Source organism: Lissotriton helveticus, chromosome 5_1, assembly GCF_964261635.1.
Source record: "Lissotriton helveticus chromosome 5_1, aLisHel1.1, whole genome shotgun sequence".
Classification (NCBI taxonomy): domain Eukaryota; kingdom Metazoa; phylum Chordata; class Amphibia; order Caudata; family Salamandridae; genus Lissotriton; species Lissotriton helveticus.
The window spans coordinates 1,332,893,980-1,332,909,436 of NC_136065.1; the positions used below are offsets into that span (position 1 = coordinate 1,332,893,980).

General features: G+C 44.3%; 1 protein-coding gene across 1 annotated transcript in view; it reads left to right on the forward strand.

The window, feature by feature from the left end:
• The window catches only part of CSRP1 (cysteine and glycine rich protein 1), a 128,607-nt gene extending 115,277 nt beyond the window's left edge, over nucleotides 1-13,330 (forward strand). The window contains exons 5-6 of the mRNA XM_078644189.1: nucleotides 9,847-9,940; nucleotides 11,958-13,330. Of these exons, the coding sequence (XP_078500315.1) occupies nucleotides 9,847-9,940; nucleotides 11,958-12,034 (171 nt within the window). The 3' untranslated portion in view covers nucleotides 12,035-13,330. The remainder of the gene's footprint in view (nucleotides 1-9,846; nucleotides 9,941-11,957) is intronic.
• Nucleotides 13,331-15,457: the final 2,127 nt, after the last annotated feature.

Here is a 15,457-nt window from a genome sequence, read left to right on the forward strand (position 1 = left end):
GGTGGCCCCATCAACCCTTGGTATTTCCGTAACCCTAAGACCCGTTCTGAACTGGTGAAATCTATTGACCATTATTTCAATGACAATGTGGGATCTGTTTCTTCATCTGTTTCTTTGTGGGAAGCCTTCAAGATAGTTATCCGAGGGCAGTCATTGTCGCTTATTGCTGCTGCTAAGAAGGCTAAAAATGAGGAAATTGTGCGTATTGAAAATGATATCACTGCACTTGAGAATGAACTTTGTTCTGGGGTGACACGTTTGGCTTTGCATTCCCTCAGTTTGAAGCAGGCTGACTACAAAGCCCTGGTCACTGATGCGGCGAAGGCGATGTATAGTGAGCAACAGGGCCGGCTGTATGATGTGGGGGACAAGGCTGGTAAATTGATTGCGTGGCTGGATAAGGAAGAGAGAGAGAATCGTGTGGTCCCGGTGATTGAGCGGCTGGATGGTGAGCGTGTTACGGAGCCTGCGGGGATCGTGGATTGTTTTGTTGGCCATTTTCAGACTGTGTACGCCTCGGTCTCGGACAGAGACGAGGATGATTCCCGGTTACTTCTTCGGGACATTGCGTTGCCCTGTCTTTCTGAAGATGACAGAGACCTCATGGACGCGCCTATCACGGTTGATGAGATCGCGAGTGCTATCCGTTCCCTTCGATCTGGTAAGGCGATGGGTCCCAATGGCTTACCTATTGAACTGTATAAGCTACGACCCGATACCATGGCACCCTACTTGAAGGAGATGTTTCTGGAGGCTTTGGACTCTGGCGCCCTGCCCGCAGATCAGCGACTTGCTACCATTGTGGTTCTCCATAAGGAGGGCAAGCCTTGTGATCGCTGTACCTCGTACAGACCCATTTCACTGCTTAACGCTGAACCCGAAATTCTCGCTAAATTGTTGGCTAACCGCTTGGTTATTGTGATTGGGGACCTGGTCCATCCGGATCAGTCCGGTTTCATCCCGCATCGCAACACCGCCCTTAATCTGCGGAGACTCCATGGAGTTCTCGCGAGGGCTGCGACGCTCACTGAGTCGGCCATTTTGGTTTCCCTTGACGCTACGATGGCTTTCGATACCATTGAGTGGCCCTATCTTTGGGCTGCCCTTTCGAAGTTTGGGTTCGGCCCGGGGTTCATTGCTTGGGTTAAACTTCTTTATGAGAAGCCCCTGGCTCAAGTGGTGGTCAATGGTAAGGTGTCTGGGACTTTCACGCTTGGGCGTGGTACCCGGCAGGGCTGCCCGCTGTCTCCGTTACTCTTTGCCCTCGCATTGGAACCGCTGGCTGAGTGGCTCCGTTGGGAGCCTTCCTTAAAGGGCATTCGGTGGTCTCCGGACTTTGAGGATCGTGTCTCGCTTTACGCGGACGACATCCTCCTATACCTTACCTCCCCTCGGAAATCTCTTAATGTGCTTTTCGATGTCCTTACCTCCTTCGGGAAGAACTCGGGTCTCGTCATTAATTAGACCAAATCCTGTGTCTACGTTCTGGCTGGGGGTCTCCCCCCTTGCCTCGTAGATGTCCTATTCAAGTGGCGGACACTGGTTTTAAATACCTGGGGATCTACATCTCCTTGGATGCCACCGTTCGCTATGAACGCAATTTGCTACCTCCTCTTCAAAGGTTGAGGATGGATGTCGCTGGCGTAAGTTGCCATTGTCCCCGTTGGGTCGTGCGGCTCTATTTAAAATGATGTCGCTGCCCAGGTTTCTGTATGCTCTCCAGAACTTGTTTGATCTTGTGCCCTCTCGGTATTTTCGTGAGGTGGAGGGCCTGCAGAGGCGACTGGTCTGGGACGGATGTGTGCGCATTGCCTTGTCTAAGCTTACCTTACCGTGGTATGACGGAGGTATCGCACTTCCTGACATCAGGCGCTACTATTGAGCTTCCCAGTTGAGCGCGGTTAACCACGCGACGTATGCCCCCGGCCCGGCCCCGGCTTTTGAAATGGATAAACACCTTTTGTCGGGTGGGGATTTCACCAGGGCGCTTTATTCTCGTAGGCTTTCTGGCTCGCTGACTGGAATCACTGGGATAGCGGTGAGAGTGTGGCATGATGCGACTGCGGCTCTTGGATGACGTGACAGATTCACCCAAGCGACCCCCCTGTATGATTCTGAATGTTTGGGCAATCTGTGGCGAACGAAAGGATTTGATAAATGGGACATGATTGGTATTAGCAAGGTGGGGGATCTTTGGTCCAAAGGAGATGTGAAGTCCTTTGCGGTGCTACAGGTTGAATACGAACTAGGGGATAGAGAATATTTTGGCTATTTGCAGGTCCGACATGCTCTTTTGTCGGTTTTCACTGTGGGTACGGATCTACCTGAATCTTCTCCCCTTGAAGATCGTTTACTTGACGGACATGTACCTGATAGTACGATTTCCTTGACTTATAAGAAGCTCATCAACAATAGGGCCGACCTGCTTGTGCGCCTCAGGGCCTCGTGGACCGATGATGGTCTGGAATTGGATGATGAGGACTGGCAATCTGCCTTGTCCTCACCTAAGGAGGTCGCCATCCCAGCTCGCCTCCGATTTGTTCAGCTCAAGATCCTCCATCGTGTGTATGTCACTGGTCTGAGTCTGGTTCGCATTGGTTTTTCTGAGGATGATCGGTGTAGGCGTGGATGCGGTATGCAAGGCACCTTCCTCCATGTTCTGTGGGAATGCCCGGTGGTGTGTAAATTTTGGTCGGGTGTACATTCTGTGATGGGAAGGGTGACTGGTGTCGCCCTGCTTCCCGAAGCCAGGCGTTGCCTTCTCAATGTCTGGGAACCGAATGACTACAATACGGCCCAGGTTACCTGGGCGACCCTGGGGAATATGATTGCGAAACGTGATATTGCACAGCTGTGGGGTTCCAATAGGTCACCTACAGTTTCGTCCTGGAAGGAAAACATGGACTGGTGCATGTTTAGGGAGAAGACTGTTTATCTATCGCGGGGTCGACCCAAGAAATGGAGTAGAATTTGGTCACAATGGAACTCCTATCGTGGAGATATTTGCACCCCCCCCCACATGCTTTGGATCCGGATGTCGCATTGTCCCCATGATTGACATTCCATTTATTGGCCTTCTGTGTTACTGCTTTTCTCCTCGCTGCCCCCCCCCCCCATTTTCCTTTGTATCCTGCTCGTTTAAGAAGTGATGTTGGCAATGGTGCGCCTCATGCGTGGACTCATGACATGCTGATCGATCGTCCTTATTGCCTTGTGATGTTTGTTGTGTATTTCTGTTTTTTGTTTCAATAAAAGTTTATAAAAAAAAAAATAAATAATACCATTTCAAACTCAAAAAACACGGACATTCTTTGTGGAACACTAGTTTATTCACTCTCTGACCCCAGGTTCCATTTCCTTCTACTGGCCCGTCCTGCACTTCTGCTTGTGTAACCTGGACAGCCCACCGCACCCCTGCTGTCCGGCTCATGGTTGGTCCAGAGCCATGCACGTGTTTAGGTGATACGGCCAGCTTGACTCTCATCGCACCATGTACCCTCACTTCTCATTCAACTCAGTGTGTTTGTTCATGTAACATCCAAATCCCGAGCTGTAGGCCTTTTATTAAAGTGTGGTGAGCAGGAGTAGAGCAGTTCATCTTCTGGCCAATGGTGGAGGCAGAGTGCGTGGGACGAACATAAATGTAAATTTCAAACATTCACCTCCGTATTTTCACCAAGGAGGATAGATGGCTGGGTAACATGGTCTCTAAATTCTTATCAAAGTGTTTTTTATCAATCGCTGATCAATAACTGACAAAATAATCCCCAGATTGCCTTCTTCCTGTTCGTGGGTCAAATTCGTGTCCACTTTTAATATGATCATTTTTCCCTAAATTGCTGTACAGCACCCCTGCTCACCTCGGTCACACAGTAAAATTGTGGAGTTTTTTTTTAGGGCGGTTTCTGCTCACTTGCTCTCTACCAGACAAACTGCAATTTCATAATCTTTTTCATAGTGTCATTGATTGCCTTTACAGTGTGGCTGCAGTGAAGGAAGTTTGGGTCACCTTCACTGTGATGTTATTTTCTATAAGCTCCATTCTGTCTTATACATTACACAGGGTGTTTACATGGTGGAACCCTGGTTCCCGAGATAAAAAAAAATTGTTGCTTTATGGTAAAGTGATACAAACAAAACATGGTATCGCATAACTAATAAAGAATTCCATTCAAAATGTCAAATATATAAACGAAATGTATTGCAATACAAAAATATTACTATGAATCCAACTCTGCTATGATAGTACTGGAGTTGCAATATGATTTCAACTGGCAGATTTTACTGCTTGGTTAGTTCGTCATTGTTGCAGTACATGTTTTAGGTCGATGCATTCACATAGATGTGTTCTAGTCTATCTTGTTTTTTTTCTCTTCCGGTCAGGCATAGGAAAAGTAGCAAATTGGTGAAACTCATCTTTGCATAGATTTTAAAACCTTAAAAAACCTCAAAAGTGCTAAATTGGCCTCTCTCCCTCTCCTGCAAGATTCTTGTGTGGAGGACCCTCCACCGCAGGTATGCTGCCCATTATTTATTTATTTTATTTATTTGTGGGTTTGTATAGCGCTGGGATAAACTCCCGAAGGAGTATATCCGCGCTCAGAGACAGCAACAAGCATAGGTCAGGACAATGACAATAATACCGCACCAGAGAGCACAGATTCGCTGAGCTTTGAATATGTCAACTCAACTACTTTTGCCTAAACAGGAAGGTTTTCAGTTGCTTCCTAAAGGAAAAATGATCGGAACACTGTCTTAATTGGAAAGGAAGATCATTCCATAAGATAGGACCTACCACTGATAAAGCCTTACCACCCAGTCTGGTCCTGCTGATCTTGGGTACCCTCAGCAGCAACTGCTCACTTGACCTGAGTGTGCGTGTAGGAACATATGGAACGAATTTATTAGCCAAATAAGCAGGTCCCAAATCATGTAAACCTTTATGTATAATGCAGCAAGTCTTAAAATTCACTCTTTGGCGAATGGATAACCAATGGAGTTTATCCAGCAGAGGTTTAGATGAAGATCTGGGGGGAGCATTGAGGACCAGCCTGGCTGCTGTGTTTTGCACCACCTGCAGTCGGTCTAGCACCTCTTCATTTGCAGACACCAGAAGACCGTTACAATAATCAAGTCGGCTGATCACTAGAGCCTGAATCAGAGTCTTTCTAATGGAGTCCGGAAGAAACGGGAATATCCTACGGAGGAGGCCTATCACATGGAAACAGGATCCCACTGTGGTGTTTCCATGTTGTTTCATAGTCCGCTCCGCCTCCAAACGTACCCCAAGGTTCTTGATTATTTGTTTTGGTTCGGGAACTGGTCCTAGATCCAGTGGCCACCAGTCAGGGGACCATTGTACCTTAGCCTCACCGAAAAGCATCACCTCAGTCTTACCAACATTGCACTGAAGAAAGTTGGAAGACATCCACTGGGATACTGCTTTCATCCCCTCGGAGAAAGATTGTATAACCTCCGGAGTTAGTAATTTAAAGGGAAAAAGCAGCTGAGTGTCGTCAGCATAGGACACTGGACAGAAACCAAAGTCTCTTGTTATATCTGCCAGGGGGGCCACATAGGTGTTAAAAGAGTTGGGCTCAGGCACGAGCCCTGTGGCACCCCCTTGATGATGTTAACCTCATCCGACCGGAAATCACCCATGGTGACACATTGGGTGCGGTCGGAGAGAAAGCTCTTTATCCAGTCCAGTGCCTTGCCACCGAGTCCATTCACAGTCAGTCGTTCGATCAAGATCTTATGAGAGATGGTATCGAACGCTGCCGATAGATCCAGTAGCACCAGGACTACGGAAAAACCCTTGTCCTGGTACATGCGGAGGTCATCAGTTATCGACAGCTGGGCCGTTTCGGTGCTATATTTTGGCCTAAAACCTGACTGTGAAGGATCAAGGCTTCCCGATTGTTCCAGGAAGTTGGACAAATGCTTATTATTGTGCTTTTCAATGATTGTTCCCAGAAAAGGCTGCAGGGAGATAGGCCTAAGATTGGACATGTTGATCCACGCGAAGGAGATGTTCTTCCGAATAGGTCTGACTAGAGCCTTTTTCCATTCCCGTGGGACACATCCCGTTGTTAACGAGAGATTCACCAGGCTCTGAATATCCGGACCGAGTACCCTCCCCACCGTTCCCATTAATCTTGCTGGTAGTAGATCAGAAGGGCTCCCACTTTTGATATTATTGATCAACATCTCTACCTCTGGCAGAGAGATATTAGGAAAGTTGAGAAATGAGTTAGAATTGGTGGCAACTGCTTGCACCGGCATGTGGACATCCTGGCTGATTATGGGTGGAGTAAATGCCTCTATTTTCTCATAGATAGCGTCAATTTTCTCGGTGAAAAAACTGGAGATGTCATCACAAAGATGTTGGGACGCCATGTCCGCACTTTCACATGCCACTGGTTTTCAAAAGGTGTTTACAATTTGGAAAAGCACTTTCGGATCGTTACCTGCCGCCTCCAATTGTGAGGTAACATAGCTCTTGCGTGCAGATCGGATAGCTTTATGGTAGATGTTTATAGCCATCTGATAATTGATTTTATCCTCATCCAAGTGCGACTTTCTCCAAACTTTCTCAGTTTTCCTAGCAGTACGCTTAAGGCACCGCAGTTCTTCAGAAAACCAGACTTCCTGTTTCCTTGCAGGACGACTTTTAAATATTTTTAGCGGGGCAATCTGCTCCACTGCAGTATGAGTGGCAGAATCATATTTAAATAGGGCAGAATCAATGTCATCAGTAGTTGGAATATGTGGGGCAGCATAAACCTTTTTAAAGGTTTCGTCAGATATTTTATGCCATCGCCTTTGCCGAACCGGGATCTGTGGAGGGTAATTGGGAAGTATATCAGTCTTCGGCAATGAGAACTCAAGAACAAAGTGATCTGTCCAGTTAGTCTGTTTAGGCACATAGCACTTAATACCAGGAAAATTGGAAAGAATCAGGTCTAAAGTGTGACCCGCCAGATGCGTGGGCCCACTATTACACTGTTTCAATCCCAGCAGAGATACATCAGTCAAAAAGGATTGAACCTCCATGCTGTCTTTTATCTCGCTGGGGATATTAAAATCTCCAAGCAGTATAAAATCTTTATCTGCATCAACATACGGAGCGAGGGCTTCTACTAGCACGATAGAAACTCTTTTTGTGGGGTCTGGGGGGCGATAAACTAATGCTCCCTTCCTGCTGTGTTTGGCAGACGAACCAACCTTAAAAACCATCATTTCGAAAGCAGGGTTGCACCATTGGTCTAAAACAGAAACCGCAATGTTGTCTCTATGTACGATCGCTATTCCCCCTCCGGCTTTCTTGGGTCGATCCAGTCTGATGATTTTGTACCCTTCCGGGATCCCAAGAGTAATAGCCGGGATGGAATGGGGTTTAAGCCACGTCTCCGTGAGAAAACACAGATCAGGTTTGTGTGTAGAAATAAGGTCCCAAACCTCGATAAAATGTTTGGCTAGCGACCTTATATTACATAACAGGTTCATCCCACCCTGAATGGTTTCGATGGGCTTGTATGTAGTACGTTGTTGGAATTTATCGGTAGTCCTGGGGCATGCGTCATTTACAGCTTGAAATTGACATTGCCTGCATGAGAACGGCCCTTCGGGAGGGGAATGGCTTTTTAGCCCACAGAATGTCTGTCGGTTAGTTCTTAAACGCATCAGAGCCTGAGAGGAGTAGCTCACCCTAGATTTCTTTGGGGCATTGGATCCAGATGAAAATAATGCCATGGCCCCTGGCCCCGTCCAGTCGCGGACGGGCGCAGACAGGCTTCTCTCTGGCTTGTCTCAGGCGCGTCCTCTGGCGCTCCCCTGCGCGTGACCGCTGCGCGCTCAGAGCGACGAGAGGGCTAAATAGCCCCTCCTCTTACACAGCTAGACCGCTACCAGCCGCGTGAAGCGGAAGTGGAGTATTGTGCTAGTCTCGCTCTTACCTGTCCGCCCTCCGCTCTACGGCGCTATTTGCCGAGTCGGACCAGGGCGGGCAGGCTACAACATCGAGCGGACTTCCCTTGGTGTAAACAGGTAGAATTATAACTCCGTGACACTTAAAAAACGGCGCTACAATTTTTAGGTTAAAACATTACAAATAGTGCAATTTTAAAATCTGGTTTCATTTACCATTATCAGAGTCAATGTCTGTGTCACGCTAGCTGGCGTAGAGCGGATCGGGAGGACACTGCCACTGTCTTCCCTAGCCGCATTGCCCCAGAGGCTCCGCCTTTTATGGGTAGCACATTGACTGGGAGGAGAATGATCAAGCAGGTGGGTGGGTCATTCGACATGTAAACCTTGGTTCGGTAAAGTCAAGGGTGTTCCCCTTCATCCGCTCCAAACATGGTTCTTTTTTTTTTTTTTTTTTTTTCAAAACAAATGCAAGACTATGCGTGCCAGACTTCAAATTAAAAATAAGGACTGTGTGACAAACTCACAGCTGACATGAGCACAGTGTGCTCTCTGAAATAGACAGGTCACTTAAACTTTTTATTAAAGATTGATTTCTTTTAATACATGTTGTTCCCAAATTGTACTAGTGCTTGTTATGATTATTGGTTGGCTTTTGGTTGGCTTTTACCTGAGACACTAAACTGGATGTGTTTTAGTGAATATCTCCAAATCGAAGTAAGAACTAGCTGGGAGGGAGAGACTGTAGACTGAACATTACGCACTATATTCTCAGCCTTCTGACTCTAACTTCACAGGGTTTGCAATAATAGTTGTCTAAGTGGTCAAATTAAGTTGGTGGTCTCAGCACTGCTCCACCGTGGAATGTTGCATGGTGCTGCTCGATTTGTTTCATGCAGGATTCTGTCAACGCTATAGCCCTGTTACAAAATGAGAAATATATGCTCCACTGTATTTTTTACATTGGACTTCACACTTCTTTTACCAAAAAGGCATGTCTTAATTTGTTCTCAGTGGATCAGTACTGAAGCCAGTGTGAACTGGTACGCATGTTGATGAGCCTGCTTTTATCGTACACCAGTCCACTGATATCATCCTGGTCCAAGATTAAATTGTTTAGAGATGTCCACATTTAGACTGAAAAGTGCAAGATGGAACACACAACCTAGAGCAAATGTTGCTTGCTTACTCTAGATCAAGCTTCTCCTGGACATTCCCAACCCAGCATCCTCCTGTAATTCAGTCCAAACACTGACACATTTCTCCTGATCTGGTGATCCTGTCAGATATCTCCCTGACATGCAATCTAGTGCCCTTGTTTTCACAAACCGAATTTTGCTGTGCATCATTTACATGTTTTCCCTATGTTAATTCGCTGCCTACCCTAATTTGTAGTGACGAGTGTTATATCCTTGTATATGGCACACTAGCAAACGATACTTAGCTCATTATGCCGATTCAGGGTGACAAATGTGCAGCTACTGCCTGGTGGATCAATGCCACATTTATGTGCTTGCTATAATCATAGATGCTGCCCCTGATTTAGTACTAAGAAGCGATTACATTTTATTTTACACACAGTCCACACAAAACCTAAAGATGAACTCCTGGACAAGCCTTGCACCATGTGACCTGAATGTGCAACCAAAAGAATTTTTATGTCTCAAGCTAAAAAAAATACTGATTCATTTTTACAGAAGACGTATTATGCTGATTAAAGGTGCCTAGTGGTTCATGCAGTTTGTCAAGTTTGAATTGTAAACCGTTGCCACTTTGAAACAAGAGGCCAATGAGATTTTCATTGTAATGATGAGCCATCCTAAGCGATTTCAGTTCCACCCTTGGCCATACCATCAACTTCTGGTGTTCTTTCACATGTTTTTCTCTCTCACTCCTTCACTGTCTTGTCTTTTTCAGTCATGGCACAAAGCCTGCTTCCGGTGCGCAAAATGCGGAAAAAGCTTAGAATCCACCACACTGGCAGACAAGGATGGAGAAATCTACTGCAAAGGTTAGTCCAAGAGCCCAGAGCTCATGAATAACAAGCATTTGCAATGCAACAGGTCTTGCATTTACACAAGTTTGAGCTGTTGGCATTGCGACAATGCCTTTTATTTATGTTTTGGTTTTTGAAACATAAATAAAACGCATTGTCATTTACAATGCCAATAGCTTAAACTCGAGTAAATGCGAGACCTATTGCATTGCAAATGCTTGTTTGTTGATGTCACAGTGAAATATCATAATTTTGGTGGCGTTGTAGTCTTATCCGATTGCTTTATGTGCAAACTGACATATCTTATCCAGCTGGTTGCATTGCTTCCTTGTCTGTGATTGGTTGCAAGCCATAGCTTGCATGCGTATCACAGTATCATGTTTGGGCCATTATGTCTGATGTGATGTTCGTGCATTGACTTCACCGTCTGACATTAGCATCTGTAAGACATTTCCCAGTCTCATCTCTTTTTCTACTGTGAGTGCTCAGACTGTGACATGGCTTCAACAATCAGACTTGAGTCATTGCCTTGGTAAAGCCCTTCATTTGGGCACTTGACAATACAAAACTTTTTAACATCACAAACTCTGCTTGAAGAAAACATAATCAACTAAAGTAGTAGAAACACAGAATAAAAAATAACTCTGATGAAAAGAGAGAAAAATAATAATAAAACCAAGTGCACCGTCCCTGAAGCGGGTGCCGCGCTCAGTAGTAAAGTAAAAAAATAAGTAATAATAATAAAACCGAGTCCGGTGTCCCTGAAGCAGGCACCACGCTAAGTAGTAAAGTTAAATTCAAAATAGTAATAAAACCGAGAGTGGTGTCCCTGAAGCGGGCGCCACGCTCAGTAGTAAAGTTAAAATAAAAAATAAACATCAAACTTTAAAAAATACAATTTAAACTGAGCGTGTTATCCCTAAAACGGGCACGGCGCTCAGCATGCAAATACAACAAAGTAGCACCCATTGTCCCCATTAGTGTCAATAAATAAAATTGTGCTTTCCTACCAGGAACATCAGACTGTGTAACAAGCCAAATAAAAGATCCAGTCCTTATGGGCAGTAACAAATGACGACAAGGAGGTACCCAGGAGGGACTAACAAGCCTCATAATAAATCGGAAGCCAGCGTTTACGAAAGACAATGATGCAAGCCAATTAAAAATATAACCGGAGAGTGGGCATGGCTTCCACTGCATACTTTATTACAGTATGCCTCACAGAGCGAGTAGTGCATGAGCGCTGCCGCTAGGCTCGACTTTAAAAGGGACGGGGCAAGACAACACAAGCCGTGCAGGTGGAGTGGATACATTCAGGGACAAACCATCTCATCATCCCTCATACTTGCCATGTATAGCAAGATTTAGAATTCCTAGTGCCACTTACATTAAAATGCAGTGTTAGTGAGTAATTGTATTATGTTGGTAAGTCCATGGTTTGAGGAGTTTAAAATCAATGGGTGTAGAGCATCTGAAAATCAGTTTTTATAAGCTTTTATAGTCAATCAAGACTCTTATTCCAAATGATCTCTTAATGCAAGTTGTAGGGCTGGGTGAATTTTAGAGATGAATTTAAACCCAAATATAATGTGTAGCAAATTACCTATGGCATGGTTTTCTGCAAAAATAAATTATACAAGAAATTCGAAAAACTATTCTTTTATACAAAACAAATACATTTGTGATGGAAACAAATGAATTCTTGGAAAATGTAAATTTAGTTTTGAAGATACAAGGTTTAGTTCGTGAAAATGAAATAATTATCCATTCATAAATCAAACGGGACAAGAATAACTTCCCTATTTTATAGATTGATCAGTCAGCGGTTTATATCCGTAATTGTAATTTGCTCTGTGCCAGAGAATATAAAACTATTTTATGGGTCCTAATTCATGCCACAGGACAACCTTTTATATAATGTAATGGGCCAAATGCTAACATGTACATTCATAAAACAATGCATTTTTTTCTCACTATTCATCTAGTGCTATTATAGCTTAAACAATCTTTCTGCTTTATTTCCCCTGTACAGCATGCTATGCCAAGAACTTCGGACCTAAGGGTTTTGGATTTGGACAAGGAGCTGGGGCACTTGCACATACTAAGTAAGGTGCAGGAGGTGCCACAACCCCCACCACCGCCCACCATCAAGAATGGAGCTGAATACTTTCACCACTATTTTTCATGCCATTCCACACTTATTATTTTCATGTTAATTATATAATTTGTGATGTTCAAAATGTTTTTTATAAATTGCTCACAATTTCACCTAGGATTTTGTAGACACTCGTAGATTTTCTATGTAGCACCAGCAGTGGCAGGCTTAGTTCTCTAGTGATATCATAAATCTGAAAGCTAAGGCAACTTTCAGCATCCTAGCCTCACAGTTCATCCTGTGGTCCTTCACTGTGACTACCATCCATATCTGGTAAGCTAAGTCTTCAAACCAAACACAGAAACACCAGTGGAGTAGATAGTTGCTCGTTGGCTAGGACATAAATACCTTTTGCTCTCCCTCCAGCCCCCCCCCCCCATTGCTTCACTCTCTATATAAACATAGCTATACCTACTTGTTCAACTTTAATTCAAAGAGTGATGACTCTGGCTAGCAGACAGAGTTGTCGAAATGAACACCCTTCTGTCATGTTTAATACCAAAGGTACAACTCTTCCATCTTCAGGAAAAGAATCCAAGTTTTTAAATGAAACTTTTTTCTCAAGTTGCACTTTTACTCTCACAAAAGCACCCTGGTCCTAATACAAGATTGCTAAATCACGTGTATGCTCATGTTCTGACTCTGAAATCAAACAGAGGGTTGTAACTCTAATATAAAAAGTAAGTAGCAGCTGAAGACACAACTTGCTTTACCGTATCAAGGACCAGATGGTCAGCACGAGGCTTTTTATCACCCTCTGTCTTTTATCCTTCTTACTGTGGTGTTCCTTATTCAGATGTGTTTGCAAGTTATGTAGTGAGCCACATTTATGACTGGCAAATGATAGCGAAGCACACATGCTGCATCTGAAAAAGTAGTTTTCCTGGAATCAGTTACTGAAGGAAGTGGGCATGTTTTGGTACAAACATTTCAAAAAGGTGATTCATCTTATCTCTTCCTTTCTTTGTACATCTCATTGTAAAGTCTGGCCACATCCTGTCTAGAGAACAAGTGTGAGACACTATCTGGAACCGGGCGATGACCTGGTGTGTAGCAAAGGAGATTGTCTCACTGTATCTCCTACCCTCTCCCGGCTTTACTCATCCAGGACAGGCACTTCCTGAACAGCTTTCAATGTCCTTTACTCTAACATGAGTGCCACCATTTGTCCCATCACAGCACATGAAGAGGGAAGAGGGAAGAGGCCAAACCTATGGATGGTAGTCAATAAACTATTTTTAAAAATACAACACCTTGCTTGTCAAATTGTGTGTGATTTTAAGGATGTGTGGCATATTGATATTGGGCTTGAATCTTCTATTTGTGAAGGTCATACATTACCGTGTGGTAGTACACTCTAGCAGGCAGGAGATGATTGACCTTTGCCATTATAAATGCCATTCTGATTTCGAATGGTACCTAGCAACCTGCCTCAGAGGAATACAATACTGTCTGTTATGTTTGTCAGTCCCTGGATACCTTGCTATGACTGCCACTTAAACAACAACCTAATGGTTCACCTGTAGTCCTACGCCTACATGGCCCAGCGCTCACCTCAGTGCCACACTGACATAGGGTTGGTTCAGTCAGATTGGGCAATGAATCCAGGATCCGACTAACCATGGTAGGGACCCTAACCTTTGCTTAATAGAGGGAACTAGGCCACGTCTTACATGCAAGAAGGCTTTTCAGGAGACAGATGGAACAGCTCTTTCATTTCCCAGTTACACACAAAATCTGCGTTCAGGCAAATCAGTCTAACGCTAAATGATGTCACCACAAGTTCTCTGCCGACCTGGATGGGTCTCAAATGTTCCCTGCATTAACACATCTTCCATATTCACACTTAAATATCACACATCCCATCGAAAAGGTATGCCTATAGGGAAAATAATCAGATTGAACAGCATACTCTGCTCACATTACAAGTAAGATTCAGACCCACTGTAGTGTAATCTCACTTCTATCAATCACTTTCTTACTAAAGACGTTTAAGAGCTCAGAATGCCACACTGTTTCGGCAAGCATGGGCAAGAGTTTATGCACCTTCCCTAGTAGTGATGGGGCATTGGGTTCATGTAGCTACATTGACACTAGTGTCGTTATCCTTGCTTTATCAGTAAACTAGGTCACCCATGAAGGAATGCTGTGACTGACCTACCTACAGGGATATTATCTCTCACTGACAGTATCGCAGGAGTAGTTTGCCCAACGAGTAAGTCCTGTTGACTTCATGAAATGCCTGAGAGTCTGAAGGGCTTCGCAAAGGAATCTTGCGTTTTCTAGACATTTTAACAGGCTAACATTTTGTAGCGTGTAGACATAGTTGTGCTGAAAGACTATGAAACTCTTGCACATTTCTGCTAGCCCACATGTGCAAGGTGCAGCATTTCTTGTGTGCAAGTCACATTCTGTGTAAATTGCCATTTTAAATGAGGTAGATACTTCATCAATGTACGCCTGTCATTCTCAAGTGGCACTTAGATGGATTTAGGTTGAGTAGATTGAGTTAGTGGGACTATCACGTTTACACTGCCTAATCACTGGACAAGATGTGGTCAGAACTCTGGAAAGTTTATCTGCTGCCCTGACCATGAGATCGCCCTCCTCTCAACGTGAAACCTGTTGCATGGAAAAGGGATCAGTGTATTTCCAGAAGTCTTCCTATATTTAAGTACTCTCTCCGGCCACACTAGATGTGCACAGAATTGGGGTTCCATTTTCGTTTTGTCGTCTCCTTACCAAGAAGCCCATAATTGGTGAAGCAGGACCCTTCTCTCTGTCAGTGAATATGGACTTTTACTGACTGCCACAAAGACAGAGACAACAAACAAAATTATCTTTGGCGTTCTGTAAATGTCAAATAATTCTTACTACCGTTTTGTTTTCAACCAAATATTTTCGGAACCGAGTAGTTGCTGCAAACTCCTAACAATCACCCAAACAATGGACTTAGAGATCATTGGAAAATAACGTAATTTCTTCAATTGGGCTGACACCTTTCCAGGTAAACAGACTCTAGTCAGGGCAACTGCGGGTTGTCCCATGTGTTCTACCAGGGAGCAGTGGTGTGAGCACCTACCTCTTAAAAAAGGAATGTAATTGACTGGCAAAATACATGAACTGCATAGTTCTTCCCCGCACTGCATGGGGCATGTTTGTAAAAGTTATATCTTTCTCTTATGAGTTGTATGAGATTATGGCTGGTACTAGGGATCAGCATAGGCGTGAGGGTGGGTTTCATCTTTTTCCTGTGATGTCTGCAACAAAGCACTGTTTCAGGTTGCTTTGATCTGACTTACACATTTTACCAAAGATTTGATTAAAGAGAGGGTGCTCACATAGGTCCATCAATAGGATCTGGACAGACAATGATA